General features: G+C 41.9%; 1 protein-coding gene across 2 annotated transcripts; it reads right to left on the reverse strand.

The window, feature by feature from the left end:
- Positions 1-1,407: 1,407 nt before the first annotated feature.
- On the reverse strand, positions 1,408-16,058 carry ENTPD4 (ectonucleoside triphosphate diphosphohydrolase 4). Of its 2 annotated transcripts, none has more exons than XM_038746482.1 (12): positions 16,008-16,058; positions 13,151-13,348; positions 11,973-12,178; positions 10,075-10,225; positions 9,710-9,813; positions 8,959-9,018; positions 8,526-8,656; positions 7,211-7,377; positions 5,982-6,306; positions 4,087-4,172; positions 3,174-3,335; positions 1,408-2,677 (listed from the first exon to the last, which is right to left on the reverse strand). In XM_038746482.1, the coding sequence occupies exons 1-12, from the start codon at positions 16,013-16,015 to the stop codon at positions 2,446-2,448; spliced, it is 1,830 nt and encodes a 609-aa protein (XP_038602410.1). In that variant the 5' UTR covers positions 16,016-16,058; the 3' UTR covers positions 1,408-2,445. The 2 variants fall into 2 exon arrangements, with proteins under 2 accessions (XP_038602410.1, XP_038602409.1); XM_038746481.1 differs by having other exon boundaries at positions 8,502-8,656.
- Between the last annotated feature and the right edge of the window lie 481 nt (positions 16,059-16,539).

The raw sequence follows: 16,539 nt of genomic DNA on the forward strand, positions 1-16,539 counted from the left end.
GAAAATTACTTTTTCCCATTTTATTTCTGGCTCCGTAAGAAACATCTTGAAAACCTGGCCGAGAAGTTAGATCTTTGATAAGAAATCAAAAAAATTAACACTTCCCAGAGTGCACCTTCTTAGGATAGCAAATGGGAACTGCTTTTTGTGACTGAAGAGGACATCGCTGCTGGTGTTTTCTTGGGCCAGACTTCCTTCTATCAGTGGAATTTGTACGCTAAAATGATTAACAAGGACACGACTGGCTAGAGTGGCAGACAGTGGACAGTTGTGAACTGTGCCATTTTGCACTGTCCAAAAAGACTATTTTCTTTAAAAGCCTTTTTGCGGAGGTGGTTGGGGGGATAAAATCTTAGTCGGTGATTTCGGTGGCCCAATATCTACCCAAATTTAATAGGAAAAAGCACCTCACTTGTGGCATTCTGAAGTCCTCAGTTTGCACCAGTTCATGTTGAGTATTATCCAAAGAAGCTGACGGCAGGGAAGTTGAAGGATATACGTTTCTTCCGTCTTCAATGCCAACCTCAGCCAGATCTCCAGGGACCACTTTCCTCTAAGTATGCAAGAATTAGTATGCTGGCTTAACTCCACTCTGGGGAATCTTCAGAGTGTGGGTGCTCTTTTTAGCAACTCCCTAATAAGGACAACTATTCACCAGGGTCTGAATGACAAAGTGATTTTGTACACTAGCATTCCAGAAGCCATATCGGTATTCCATGAGGATAAATACTTTTAAGCTCTGAAATGACCTTCTCATTGCCTAAGTGCTGCAACACTGGGAATTATACTAGTTTCCTAGATGGCTTTAGCCTGATGCAGTAGGATGCAGATTTTTCTATGATCTCAACACTGATCTTGAACAGCAAGAAGAGAATTTGTACTACAACTGCATGAAGACTGAATGTTTCATACATCATTTTAAAATCCTTGCATCCTCACTACACTAAGCATTATGGTACAAAGTACAGTCCTTTAACAGAACGTATTAGTTTGAAAGATTACAGGATGATTAGTTTGCAGATCTCACCCAAATACCCTTCTCTAAAATTTTCAAGTGAAATGCAGGTGAAAGATCACTGAAAATACACAACTGCTGTCTGCTGTTACTTCAGCTGGTATGGAATGTGGTATGGAATATCTAAAGCAGTCCCAAGCAACATGGCCTAGGGAGAAGCAGTGTGGTCTAGTGGAAAGAACCTGGGTCTGGGTGTCAGAGGGCCTAGGTTCTAATCCTGGGCTCTGCCACAGGCCTGCTGTGTGCCCTTCGGCAAGTCACTTAACTTCTCTGTGCCTCCGTTTCTTCACCTGTAAAATGGGAATTCAATACCTGTTCTCTCTCCTCCTTAGACTGTGAGCCCCATGTGGGTCAGGGATTGTGTCTAACCTGATTGACTTTTAACTATCCCAAGTGCTTCGGACAGTGCTTGACACATGGTAAGCGCTAACAAATACCATTAAAAAACAAAAGCAACCCATTTTGAACAGTTACCAAACTTCACTGGACACACAAAGCTAACAGGTTTTAGAAAACCAAGAGTACATAGAACTAAATGAGGGAAAGGGAAGGGGTGAGGAGTAGACCCAAAATCCAAATGTCTTGACTCTGCTACCACTTTTTAAATATCTAATCCTTTTTCTTTACAATGTTCGTGAAACAAATCACCATTTTTAGTACCTGTAACGTTCTCCCAATTCCATTTGGATTTCTAATGGCATTGCTGACCGCCCCCTCAACTCTAGCAGCAGTAGGGCACATTGCACAAACTCTCTTCCCATATATAAAAATAAAGCTTCTACAGGCACCACCTGTAACTGAGGATGAGGCATAGATTGTGGTGCAGGGAGCCCAAAATAATTTATGAGCTAGGTAACATATTACATTTGAAATATCGCCTCCCTACTGCTTTTAAAAGCCACCATGTCTTTGGTGGAGGTGGTTTGGAATTTTTAAAATACACAATAAGATGGTTTGCTGCAGACCTGAAAAATAAATCAAAGCAATTGCATTGGTTGGGGCAAGAAGACTGCTCCAAATGGTTAAAGAGGAAAGATTAAAACCTCAGTTAACAGGGTTTTTTGAGGGGGCTCTCTGAAGGTTTAGTTTTGACATCTCCTCTGGCAGAAAATACCTTCTTCATCCCCACTAACTTTAAAGTGCATCTGTTTATAAATTACCCTCATAGTAAAAAATAACCCCACCCTGCCTTGAACTCTGGGCTGATATACCCTGTGCAGACTACGCCAAGTTTATTCCCCACTTTATCTTAAAAGTTGTTTCCAAAACAGCTGAAAACAATACAGCTAGGGGACCAGCTCTTTCCATCTTTGTGGTTTTAAAGGGACCAACAAAATGAGGTGGGGCGGGGGAAGGAGGGCAGAAGAGAAACCCTGAGGCAAAAATGGCTTTTTCTTAGGGAGCCTTTTCAGAGCCCGTGTCTCGGAGGTTCACAAGGTTCCACCAATCTTCGGGGATGGGAGGCCGCCCTCCTCCATCCAGAGCGAGGCAGAGGAACCGTTCCTTAGCATCCTCCGGTGAATCCGCCGGAGCCGCAGCAGGTAGAGCAGGATGGACAACAAGACAATTAGGAAGCAGGCAAAGAACAGGTAGTGGTTGTAGACAAAGGAAAAGCCTCTCCAGTGAGCGTGATTGGCCCGGAAATTCTCCTGCTGGATGTCTCTGCCAAGGGATAGAATCCGAGGGAAAAAAAATGAGAGGGAATGAACAGTAGGAAGAGAACACCACCACCTCACCGTACAGGATTTTTGCAGCCTCTGACCACTGCAGTAACAACCAGCACAGGAGAATTCTGTGTTTAAGATCAACAGCACCCACATTTTTATAATAAATATTTGTATTTCACTTAGCCAAACAGGTGACTAGACAAAGAGAAGAGGTGAAGGGAGGGAAAAAGTTCTAGGAGGGGAGCAGATATCTGCGACAGACAGACTTATGCCTGGGAACCTGACAATGATTTATTGTATGTCCTTACGCAAGCCATTTCCCCTCTCTCAGCCTGAACCAAGGTTAGAACTCAGGCTGATCTAGTTGCCTAGCCTACAAGTTCATGCTGCCACCTATAATTTATATTACCTCCCCCAAAGCGGTGTTTTGTTTGCTTGCTCTATGCAGAAAAAGCATTCTTTTCTTGGAAACCGACAACGAACAGCCATACCTTAAAGGTAAAAAACGGGTCCTGTAAAGGATCGCTCCTAGTGTCCACTGCACTTCCTTATCATAAACCTGCAAAGCAGTCTTTAAATTGCCGTAGTTGACCGGAAACGAAAAGCCCCTGTGAAATACCTCGTACATCCACGCAGACTTAAAGCACTGATACCTGCCAAGCAAGAAGAAAAAAAGAGAAGATCCACTATGAAATTTGCCGAGGAGAAGCATTTAGCACGGATAAGTTCACAATCGCTACCCACCTTAGGACTGGAGTAAGATCTGGGGAGCCACTCCATTTTAGCTTACATTTGTGCCATCCTAGTGCCACTATAAGGCTACAAACTGACCTGCTTTCTCTCTAGCCACCCGCAACAGAACGCCGTCCAGGGCAAAAGTCTGAGACAAAAACATAAGTGAGGAGTCCTTTCCCACCCACCACCACTCTGGTGGGCCTGATCTGGCTTCAGGAGCACCAGAAAAACTGCTGAATGCTTGTTCTGAGCATGCGCGGGGTTCGTTTCTCAGATGCTCCACAGTCCGCCTAACTTGTGGTCTACATATGGGCTGGATCTTATCTATAAAATAACCAACTTGTATGTGGAACAAATGCTCCAGAAGCTTTCCTCAGACCAACAGCAGGTAGACAGAGTTCACCGGCTGGCTCAGAAGTCGTCAAGGCAGGATTTTGGCATCTCACTCACCTTACAAGATGCTTTCATTTTCTGTCATGATTACTGTAAACTCACTATAGGCAGGGAACGTGTCTAGTTCTGCTGTATTGTACTTTCCCAAGTGCTCAGTACAGTGCTCTGCACAAAGTAAGCAGTCAATAAATACCACTGATTGAATGATTGATTAGCAGGTTAGCCTGGTTTAGGTCTTCCTTCAGGCTTCTGGCTTTTGGCCAGACCAATACTCACTTTAGCCTGTGAAGGTCAGCATGAGATGCGTAAAGTCCCCGATCAAAGCGTTCTCTCAAGACGGACCACTTGGTTGCACAGTAATCCTAAAACAAACCCCACCCCGAGAATAACCATTAGGTGGAAAAGTTAATCCGAGTTCGTGTCTATGCAAGGACGTTGCAATCTGCATCAAAACCCATGTAGGTTTCAAAAAAGGCTTCAAATATTCACGGAACCATTTCAACCTTGGCCAAATCATTCATGATCACAAATAACACCTTTAAAATGGTCTAGTTTCTTTTGCGTTCTATAACCAGAGTGCATTTGTTGCGTTCTCCCTTGAAACTGAAGGAAATGGGGCATTTGTTTGCCAAAGAACCAGGTTACAGTGTACTTTACCCACGCTCCCCTTTACCCTTCTATCCACCCTATCTTTCACAGAATGGGAAGATAACATGCCTGGATTGTAAGTACAGTCCTCCAAACAACTGTTCACTCCAGGCCCACAGCACTTACGCACATATTCTTATAATAATAATAATAATAATAGCATTTATTAAGCGCTTACTATGTGCAAAGCACTGTTCTAAGCGCTGGGGAGGTTACAAGGTGATCAGGTTGTCCCACGGGGGGCTCACAATCCTAATCCCCATTCTACAGATGAGGTAACTGAGGCCTAGAATCAATAAGGGAAAGAATTCCTTCTTATTGTGCCATGCCACCTCACCAGGATAATGGAGAAATCCTATTATTACAGAGCTACTGAGTATTGATTAAAAAAGGTTATTCATGGTTAATTTTTTTAAAAAAATCCTAAGCCTTATTAATTCATTCACCAACTGCATGCTAAGAATGGACTCTGCTACAATGAAGATGAAAAGAGGAAAAAAGGAAGTTTGTTTTTTGACCACTTTTTCCAGCCCACTTTATACTCTATACTCTTATACTCTACTATTTCCTCTAATGCCAACCTACTCACTGGACATCACTCTCATCTATCTCACTGCCGACCCCTTGCCCCTATCCTCCCTGTCTTGGCACCACTTCTCTCCTTCAAATCTAAAAGACCACCACTCTCCTTACCTTCAAAGCTTTGTTAAAGTCATTTTTTTACGGTATTTACTAAGCGCTCATTATGTGCCAGGCAGTGTTCTAAGGTTGGGGGTAGATTCAAGCTAATCAGGTTGGACACAGTCCGTGTCCCATGTGGGGCTCACATTCTTAATCCCCATTTTACAGATGAGGTAACTGAAGCACAGAGAAGTTAAGTGACTTGCCCATAGTCACACAGCAGACAAATGGCAGAGCCAGAATTAGAACACAGAACCTTCTCTCAGGCCCATGCTCTATTCACTAGGCCACCCTGCTTCTCCTGCAAGAGGCCTTCCCCAACTAAGTTCTCGTTTCCTCCACTCCCTCTCCCTTCTATTTCACTTACGCACTTGAATCTGTACCCTCTAAGCATTTGAGTCAGCTCACCTTCAGCCCCACAGCACATGTGTACATGCCTGTAATTTATTTTACTATTTACCCCTCTAGACTCTAAGCTCCTCGTGGGCAGGGTAGATCATCATCATCATCAATCGTATTTATTGAGCACTTACTGTGTGCAGAGCACTGTACTAAGCGCTTGGGAAGTACAAGTTGGCAATTCTGTTGTACTGTACTTTCCTAAGCACTTAGCACAGTGCTCCGCATACAGTGAGCACTCGATAAATACCATTTATAGGTTGAAATTGATTTTAATTACTGTCTCCCCCTACAGAGGGTATGCTCCCTGTGGTCAGGGGTCACATCTACCAACTTTATTGTACTGTACTTTCCCAAACGCTTCTCACAGAGCTCTGCACACCGTAAGCACTCAATAAATTCCACTGATTGTTGGGAGCATTAAGCCTCCATGACCTGATTACCTTTGCGGCTTTAATGAATTTAGCAGCACTGTAATCTCCCCCCATACGCAACACATCCTCGGTGCAGTAGTAGAATTCTGAGAAGCCATAAAATTCACTGTTTTGGAAATGCACTGGAGGCTGGTAGACTCCATTGAGAGAGGTCTGCGTCTCATTTGTCTTATTCATGAACGGCTGAATGGTCTCCCGACACAGGGTGAAGTCTCCTGTCCCTCGCAGGTGTACGGTCTGTCCGTTCTGCTGAATTTCATCCTGAATGTCTAAGGGTAGGCATGGGTCCAAATACGGAGACTCGGGTGTCTGGCCTGTCTGTTTATTTAAAAGCCTAAAGGGGAAAGAGCAACAGGGTTGGCTATCATGACGTACTCCCGGTCTCCTAAAACCCGGGGGCCGCATTAAGAAAAACCCACATTTACCGAACTGCACGTTAAGGAAAATTTACTCCCAAGTACTCAAGTCTTTGACACCACATGAATGTGCACAACTGTTTCTTCTGACACACAGGTGTCCCGTAGGCAAAAGGGCTCATGTTGTCAGACCAACGTTCCCTAATTTCCTGAGAATGTTCTGGCCAAACCATGTCATGGAGACACATTTTCTAGCAGAACTGGGTGTATCTAAAAAGAGCTGGGCCCAGGGTTGATTCTCCATGGTGCAGAACTAAGATTTATTTTGACAAAAAAACCAACAATCACTCAAAGTTTAGGTGTGCCGAGTATACTTCCAGGTGGCTGGGAAAAGCAATGGCACCCATACACACAAACCTGCTCTAGAGTTTGGATGGGATACTTGGCTAATAGGATAATCCTGCTGCCTGTGGCATGTATGTCCCAACTTTCAGCTAGTATTCACAACTGCCCAGTGTGTACACTTCCCTTCGGTTGAAAGATTCTGTTCTTCCTCTAGTTTGTAAACTCTTAGCAGAGATGGTCTACACCTTCTTTTTTCTACTATGCTCTTCCAAGCGCTTAGTAGAGTTCTCTGCACACAAATAAGCACTCAATATAAATACCAGTGATTGAGCAAAATATGGCCAGAGTCACCAAACAGACCAATCACGATGGAGAATTTAATAGTTTCCTATGTGCAGATAAAATTTCAAGTCCCGGTAATAACTAAGTCTTTCTCTTAGGACTTTCACACTTCACTTGGATTTTTTTTTTTTTGAAAGGAGAAAACCAGGTTCATTCATTTGCTCCCAAATGACCCCAGGGCTGAAGATGCAGCACCTGTTCTTCAAAATTGTGTTGGAGAATATGCTATCTTCGTATCTCTGGCGAGCAGCGTTCCCACCAAAGCCAAGGAATGTGGCTACATACACTCTGTACACATGCTCGGTACGGTGGGCATCACAGCCAAGGTTAAATTCAGCTAACAAATTTTTGGCTACTTCCTCCTGTAGAAATCAAAATAACAGTACTTTAATATTAAGAAAAGTTGTAAGCAGCATCTGAGCCCTGAAAGATATAGCATTTTGAGCAGAGGATGTTCAAACTTTATTTCCCTGCCCTTGTAAGATCGATAATAGTCTCAGCAACTTTACGCTCTTTTCATCCCCGCAATAGTTATAAACACCTTTCTGAATTCAAATCACCAAATGGTTCCTAAGGTGACCTCAATTTTAAGATACACTTAGAATGAGGGGTGTGGGTTCTGTAGTGGAACCAAGGAGTTCCAGCGACAGAAAAGCCTTGTGTCCCTATTTTTTTTTTTACCAAGCCCCTTTCTCCAAGGAAAGTTGAACAATTTCCAAGCTCTCGTTTGGGGAGAGAGGTATAAGACAGGTGATTACACTATTTACAAATGAGGAGATTGAGGAAAAAAAATGACCAGTGCAGCAAGGCCACCCAACCAAGGCAAGACACCACTGAAAAACAATCCAGAATTCTTATCTTCTGGTGAGGGCTGTATTGCCTGCTGGAAAAGACAGCATAAGTGTGAGTGAGTGGGTGAATAAATGAATGAGTATGTGTTTGTGTGTGTGTGTGTGAGTGTGTTTTGGGGAGGATGGGGGAAGTAAGGGTGCACATGGAAAGATGTGTGTAGAAGTCCCAAAACAAGAGATTAAAAACTTCTCCATCACGATGGGACGAAACCCCCAAACATTTACTGAAATGCAAAAAGTCATCTGGTTGGGTCATAAAGTTTGGCCTAGCCCTACCAAGAAAAATATGATGAAATGGCCTTTCGGGCACCATAAAGGCTTTAAATTACCTGTTGAGAAAAATCTGATTACAAAACCCCTCAAATATTCAAACCACATATACTGATACATACATAGAGAACTAAAGTCCTAGGAAAGTTTGGCAAAACAAACCAGCTGATTTCAATGAACAAACACAAACGGCTTAGCTGAGGTGCACTGCTGTTTCTCCCATCTCCTTTCTCTTGGGTGTAGAAAGGCGGCACCCCAGTGAGAACAGTAATGAAGCTTTAAGACTCGGAAAACAAAACAAAAATGGATGGATATGGGTTAAAGGAAAACCAAACAAAAAGAAGGAAATTTGTACAGATAATAACCTGGTGTGAGGAGGCAAAGCTTACAGTTTTGGGGACTTCATATGCTATCTGAGTTGACACTCCGCCCATGTCGAGAATACCCGCTGTCCTTTTACGGATAAAGGCATCTTTGTCTTCACCACCAGGAATATTCACTTCTACCACTGCCTCATCCTCTAGAAAGGACATGGGAGAATTGGGACAGAACTGAGAAACTGAACTCATTGTACTATTCAGGTGAGATCTATCACAAACTTGTGATTAATTAAAAATGGCTTTGGGCAAACTAACCTAGGAAGATTAAGTTTAAGTAGCTGCTATGCTCCTGGGAGCAGTGAATGAGGAAACAAGTCTACATTGAACAAACTGTGCCTCAATCTTAGCTAAAATAAATTCAAGCTCCTTTTTTTTAACCTTTGAATTAAATAACTAATGTAATTTGTCAGATGAAAAGTTTACTCTTAAATCTGACACTCACCATCTTCAATATGTTCAAATCGTCCAAGGACAAAATTAATACCAATCCAGGCATATACACCTATAGACATTTCCCAAAAGAAAATAAAAACTTTTAGAACTTTTAGAATAGCTTGTGAGTTCTATAGACACTATGCTCTCTAACACTTATGTATTCCTTGGAATATTATGAAAGTATCAGAAATAAACACTCTTTTTTAAAACTAAAATTCATGCACAACGAATCTGAATGCTTACAACTGCTTTCAACTAACAGCACTGACACGATTCTGATATTACCGTTAATTATAATGTTCCCACACAGGCTTAGCATTTAAGATAATGGATTTTTTCATTACTATTAATAAAAATAATACGAATAATAGTTGTGGCATTTGTTAAGCATTTACTATGTTTCAAGCACTGTATTAATGAGGCCAAAAATCCACACACTACTTCTCATTTATACAAACATAATAATACTCAAATAACTTCATATTCCACTCCCATACAGAAGACTCATTTTTTCCAAAATATAGGGCCATTAGTTTCCCACTGAAAAAGGCCAATGCTTATCTCTTGTGAGCTACCCTTTGGGGATTCTACCTGAGACTTTTATTAAAGTCTACTATTTTCCTGATCTCTATAAGGTTTTTCAAACACTGGAGAAATATAAATCTGACGATTTAACAAAACTGAACACTGAAAAGAAATGGTATTTTCAAGGTTGAAACTTTTCAAATTTCAAAGTATAGCTATAACAACATACTAACCTTCTTGCTTTCCTGAAATAACCTCGGCATGAGAATCAGAAAACAGAAAGTCATAGTGCACTGGGAGGTCTGTCAGAAGATCTTCCAGGATTGCCTTCTGCTGACTGGAAAATAATCCATTTCATTTTGGTTTTATACTCGTAATTTTGTCCCTTTCCCGTACCTACCTCTTCTGTTAAGGAAAACCTTCAAGATTTATTCCTCAGAAAGTATTCAATAGTACTTTTTTAAAAAAATCTTAAATCATGCATCAATTTTTCAAGTTAGTGTGCACTGCATACAGATGTGAACCTCTAAATAGTGGGTTTTTTTCCCCCACAATTGAACTCATGGAGAATAAAATACAGGGACACATGTAAGGTTACCTTTCAGGCAGGATTCTCATCCCAGCTGTACAGAGGATATAAAGAGGTGTTTCTTTGTGTTTTGCCCGGGGTACGTGTTCTGCAGCAAAATTCAGGAGTGGGGACATGTAATCACTGGCTTTTTCTGGGGAGGTAGCAAAGTCTGATATACCTAAAAAACCAAATGGGAAGAAGTCCAAGCTGCTAATGAAAATTCCATACACATGAAGAAAAGTACATGAGGTTTTAGGTTGATATTTTCGCAGACTAACAGACTCTGGCTGGTTAAAGTCAATTACAGTCTTTGGAGCTGTCAGTTAAATATTGCTCATCACCAAATACTCGGTTGAAGAATAAATTATCTTCTGCGAGACAGGTGGACACTGGAGAGGCACAATCAGTCCTTCAAACCACAAGACAATCATAAATGATCCCCTTGCTAAATGATCCACTCTTGGATGTGCACAGATTGCCATGAAATTGTAAAATGGGATGAGCCTTATAAAAATAACTACTCTTCCAACCACAAATTCCATCAAATCAATTAATGCATATGGGCAGAGCATTGTACTAAGAGCTTGGGTGAGTGAAATACAAATAGGGACACAAGAATGTTGATTTTTATGACAGCTCCAAAGGCAGTGGTGTATTTATTTCCTTCATTTAAGAAGCTGCTGTTTACTGCTCAATTTTTGTTCAAATCTGGGCTTAGAAGATCTAGGGAATTAATGGATCAAATGTTGTCCCAGTTCTGATTCCAGCCCCCTGTCAACTCGAGGCATTTGAGTCCAGGCCAGGTCAAAAAGAGGGCCTGGACTGTACTTTTGAGAGGTGCCAGTTTGCCTATGCAGCAAACTCATCCATGTGAGTTGGTTCTTCCATTGACAGGGTAACAGGGATTTCTAAACCCACCTGGATTTTGTGGAAATCCACCAACCCCCTGCCCCATGGTCTAGATGATTTGAGATGGCTGGGACCAAGCTACGTAGGACTCTAGTGGGAATGTTTCCAAACAAGTTCACTCAAAAGAATTTTGAAAAACTGTCACTGACATTCACAGTTCAATAATTCAAAATTTCCCCAAAGTCATTAAAGCTCCTAGAAAAAAAATAAAATTAAAAACTGACTTTTTGAACAAGGAAAAAACAATTCTTGATTACAGTCAGAGAAATGAAATCAGGTTTTTCCTTTTAGTCCCAAAATTACGCTAGGGATTTGTGTTCATTGAGCAAAAGCCTCAGACTTTGGCCTACATCAGGTCTGCTATATCAGGTTTTTTTTTATCAATCATATTTATTGAGTTCTTACTGTGTTTAAAAAATGCACTACACAAAAAATCCCCAGTTGACTGCAATATGAAAGGCTTTTTATACCTCTCTATTCTTAGACTTTCAATATTGTTGCAAGAGATTTCAACTAACAAAAATGAACAGTCTTAAAATTTCCTTTAGAATAATCCATAAGAAGTAATTCTCATCTCCTAAAACTAGTCCTGAATTAAGACAGAATAAATACCACAGCACCTTACTCTGTAGACTTGGAGATAAAATGGGGCTGGGAGTGGGGGGGGAAAGAGAGGTGTGTGTGCATGTGTGTGTGTGTGTGTGTGTGTGTGTATTTGTGTCTCTCTGAGTTATATAGCTATAATATTGGGCTGGCTGTTTTCAGGACCCTCAAAAAGATTTAAAGAATCTCCCTGATTTAAAGTAAATTCAAAAGGTTATTTCCAGAAGAACGGAAAACAAAGCTGCTACTCGGAAGAAAAATTAGTAGTCCTCATTTTCAGTATCAGATTACAGCTTTGTTTTTAACTAAAAAACAAAACAAAACAAAAAAAAACTTCTATTGGCCACTGGTGAACTACAGATAATTGGCTATAAAATACTATTAAACCACCCAGAATTTATCAAAAGGCATACCTGGTTTTATTTTCATGACCACCGGCTTTCGGTTTTTGTCCCTCATTTGCCTGATGTCTAGCAGATCATGTGGGTTGCCATTGTGTCGGGGCCAGCAATAGACAAAAATTCTAGAGCCGCTGCTACCACAGTCCACCACCACACCGTAATTCACATTGGGGTTATTGGTGTCAGTAGCTTCGATGTCAGTAACTCGGGCTAGGTACCTTGCAGGACCAAAACCACATGCAATTAAGAAAAATCATTATGCTATATTTATATTTTTGATTCTACCTAATAACCAATCAATCAATCAATCGTATTTATTGAGCGCTTACTGTGTGCAGAGCACTGCTTGGGAAGTACAAGTTGGCAACATATAGAGACGGTCCCTACCCAATAGTCGCCTGAAACTCAACACACAAAATGCTAAATGTCAAGGAAACATCGCTATAAACAATGGATTTTAAGCTATGCAATAAACACCGAGCTGTCTAGGAATCAAAAGGCAGTGGAAACCGGATATCTTCTGACCACACACTATGTAAATGTAATGAAAATTAATTTACAGAAGTTACAGGGCTTACAATGGTCAAGTGGATCACTGGGTATACAATCTGAAGGAGTCAAACTAAATACTTTAATAATAATTTTGGTATTTGTTATGCACTTACTATGTGCCAAGCACTGCTCTAAGCACTGGGGGAGATACAAGGTAATCAGGCTGTCCCACATGGGGTTCACAGTCTTAATCCCCATTTTCCAGATGAGGTAACTGAGGCACAGAGAAGTTAAGTGACTTGCCCAAGGTCACACAGCTGATAAGTGGTGGAGCCGGGATTAGAACCCATGACCTCTGACTCCCAACCCCGCGCTCTTTCCACTGAGCCACGCTGCTTCTCTAGACGTCTCGCTTTCAAAATATCAAAATGGTGATTCGGAAAGCAGATGAGAAGTTAGATGATATTTAAAGCATATGTTTAAGTAACCGCTTCCAAGATCACGTATCACGAATTCAGCGGGAAATAGGCTGCACTGCCAGTTAAGGTTTCCCGTGCCACGCTGTATCCTTTGGAATAGCCACATCTAGGTCACAGAACCAGCTGCTGTTTAGATCTTAACCTAATAAAAAAAAAAAGCCTTTAGAGGCGTAAAATGAAAGGCTCTGCTTCTTGAAGACGCACATTCTCTGTCCTCACCTGTGAAACTTCTTATCCCGTGACAGTCGTCCGTACTTATTTCGGATTATGATGACAGAGTAGTACAACAGAGACACGGTGGCAGCGAGGACTCCGATGACAATAATTTGGCGAAGGGTGGAGTTGAGAATTCGAGGACACCCCACCGGGGAGATGCTGAAATGCCAGGAAGCGGGTAACAGGCAGGAGATGCTGATCCTGAAATTTGAGTCCATCATCATCATCATCAATCGTATTTATTGAGCGCTTACTATGTGCAGAGCACTGTACTAAGCGCTTGGGAAGTACAAATTGGCAACATAGAGAGACAGTCCCTACCCAACAGTGGGCTCACAGTCTAAAAGGGGGAGACAGAGAACAAAACCAAACATACTAACAAAATAAAATAAATAGAATAGATATGTACAAATAAAATAGAGTAAAAAAATATGTACAAACATATATACATATATACAGAGTCCACAGTTTAAGCCAGTCTGCTAGGAAAAGCTTTGTCCTAAATCGTCACTTTGAGAAGCACTCATTTTCCTCCCCAACCTATCCCAACTTCCTCTCACGATGGGTGTGCTGTATACCAATATAATGATGATGATAATATTTGTTAAGCACCGACTACACGTCAAACACTGTTGTAGGTGCTGGAGTAGATAAAAATTATTTAGGTCAGACACAATCCCTGTCCCACTGCAATCCCATCCCATCCTCATATATAAGGACGAGGAAGAACAGGTATTGAATCCTCATTTTACAGATGAGGAAACTGAGGCACAGAGAAGCAACTTGCCGAAGAATGCACAGCAGGCAAGCGACGGAGCTGGGATCAGAACCATGCTCTCTCCACTAGGCCATGCATATCCTGTAGTGCTACTTTTGTTATGGAAATAATCACACCTAATATTTAAATTTATGCCTTGACTCTGCATCTGTCTCCTTGCTGACCTCCCCGCTTCCTGCCTCTCCCAATTCTAGTCCATACTTCACTCCGCTGCCCGGATCATTTTTCTAAAAAAAAAAAGAAAAAAAAATCAGGCCATGTCTCCCCACTCCTCAAGAACTTCTAGTGGTTGTCCATCCAACTCTGCATCAAACAGAAACTCCTTATTGTTGGCTTTAAAACTTGCCCTTCTCCTAGCTTACCTCAATGATCTACTAGCCCAATCTGCACACTTTGCTCCTCTAGAGCCAACTTGCTCTCTGTGCCTCCCTCTCTCTTCTATTTCGCCGCCGACCCGTTACCACTCCCTCCTGCTCCATATATGCCAGACAATGACTCTTCACACCTTCAAAACCCTATTAAGATCACAACTCCTCCAAGAGACCTTCCCCGATTATGTCCTTTTCCTCGACTCCCTCTCCCTCTGAGTCATCTCTGCATTAGGATCTGTACCCTTTAAGCATTTGGTATTCACCCCACCGTTAGCCCCACTGCATTTATTTCATATCTGAAAGTGATTCATTTATGTACACAGCTGCAAATTACTTATTTATATTAATGTCTGTCTTCTCCTCTAGACTGTAAGCTCATTGTGGACAGGGAACATGTCTGCCAACTCTGTTGTATTGCACTCTCCCAAGCATTCATTCATTCAATCGTATTTATTGAGTGCTTACTGCGTGCAGGGCTCTCAATAAACACCATTGATTGATTACAGGAAACTTTTCCCCAGGGGGCTTTAAACATCTGAAATGATGATGATGATGGTATTTGTTAAGCGCTTCCTATGTGTCAAGCACTGTTCTAAGCGTTGGGGTAGATACAAGGTTATCAGGTTGTCCCACGTGGGGCTCACAGACTCAATCCCCACTTTACAGATGAGGCAACTGAGGCACAGAGAAGTTAAGTGACTTGCCCAAAGTCGCACAGCTAAATGGCAGAGGTAGAATTAGAACTCATGATCTCCGACTCCCAAGCCCGGGCTCCTGCCATTACACCACCCTGCTTCCAAGATTCCTGGTTGGGACCCATGAGAATTTGGAGATATGCCAGAATTCCTAAGTTTTCATCTGAAGCAACTGGAAGAAGGAAACTATCCTTGACCACCCAATGAGGAGAGCAAAGACAGCATTAGAACTCACTGTCCTTGAATTTCCAGGATATTGTTTAGAACAAATAGTATTCCTAGGATTAATATGGACTATATAAAAGAAGTTGGCATCTACATTCTTTCCTTCAAGGAGTATTAGGAGAGGCTTTCTTCTGATTTGCATAAATTTCCACTTCTGAATCCCTCTCATCTACTCAGTGTGGCTCAGTGGAAAGAGTGCGGGCTTGGGAGTCAGAGGTCATGGGTTCGAATCCCTGCTCCACCACTTGTCAGCTGTGTGACCTTGGGCAAGCCACTTAACTTCTCTGTGCCTCAGTTACCTCATCTGCAAAATGGGGATTAAGACTGTGAGCCCCAAGTGGGACAACCTGATCACCCTGTATCTCCCCAGCGCTTAGAACAGTGTTTTGCACACAATAAGCACTTAACAAATACCACCATTATTATTATTACTACTCTTTTGGATTGCCCAGCAGAATTTCTTTCTTTCTCCCTTTTTCTAGCTCTCTCTCTCTCTCTCCATCTCTTTATTTGTTTGCAGAATGTTATCATGTGTCGACATCAGGCAACACCCTATCAGACAAAAGCATATGTGGCCCTTGATTAAGTTCCATTTTAATCATTCTTGCATTAATGCTCGCTTTCTGTCAAACCAGCTCACTGGATTTTGGGGGAGGGTGTTATGTTGACGGTGTGGCACAACATCAAGTCTTTTCACTTTTGTCCTTTAGCTCTAACAAATCACACTGAGAATAATTAAACATGCTTAAATTGGCAATAGTGCCAAAATCTGATTGATGCCCAGCACTTACCTCCCCATGTTGAGATAGTCTTCTAGCCAGAAACAGAAATCCAACTAATGCCTTTTCACTGCACAGTTATAAAACCAATTTGGCCCCATCACTGCCAAAGTTCTCCCGTTCCTGTGGGTAAAAGAGACCACACAGATGACATCCATTGTAAACGTCCACACCCTTTATCAAGTGTATGTTAAAACCCAATGGCACGTGATCCTTGCACTGAGGTTGTTGGAAGAGTTTATTTTGGGCAAGTCCTCCTCTGACTCTGCTATACCAGCAGCAGACGCCCAATTTTGAAACACAGGCACTATACTCCAAAAAGATACTGACAGTCCCGCATTACCTTATTGCCTCCTACCCGTGAAATCTGTGTTGATTGCCAATGGGACTATTTCATCCCCCTGAAGTGAAATGTTCCCAAACTGTAGGATGGCTTCAGGGTCAAGAAGCTAGACAAGGGCACTTTACAAAGCCTTCAAATGGGAAGAATAATGGGTTGGGAAAAATCCCACTTTTCTGTGCGCAAATTCTTATGTGCTCTGTA

This window comes from Tachyglossus aculeatus, chromosome 5 (genome assembly GCF_015852505.1).
Source record: "Tachyglossus aculeatus isolate mTacAcu1 chromosome 5, mTacAcu1.pri, whole genome shotgun sequence".
Taxonomy (NCBI): domain Eukaryota; kingdom Metazoa; phylum Chordata; class Mammalia; order Monotremata; family Tachyglossidae; genus Tachyglossus; species Tachyglossus aculeatus.

Excerpts from the sequence above, each read along its gene's own strand:
- ENTPD4 (XM_038746481.1), bottom strand. Across the intron at positions 4,173-5,981 it reads AATTCATTAAAGCCGCAAAG|GATTACTGTGCAACCAAGTG; the intron begins GTAATCAGGTCA and ends GGTTTGTTTTAG. Across the intron at positions 2,678-3,173 it reads ACCCGTTTTTTACCTTTAAG|AGACATCCAGCAGGAGAATT; the intron begins GTATGGCTGTTC and ends ATCCCTTGGCAG.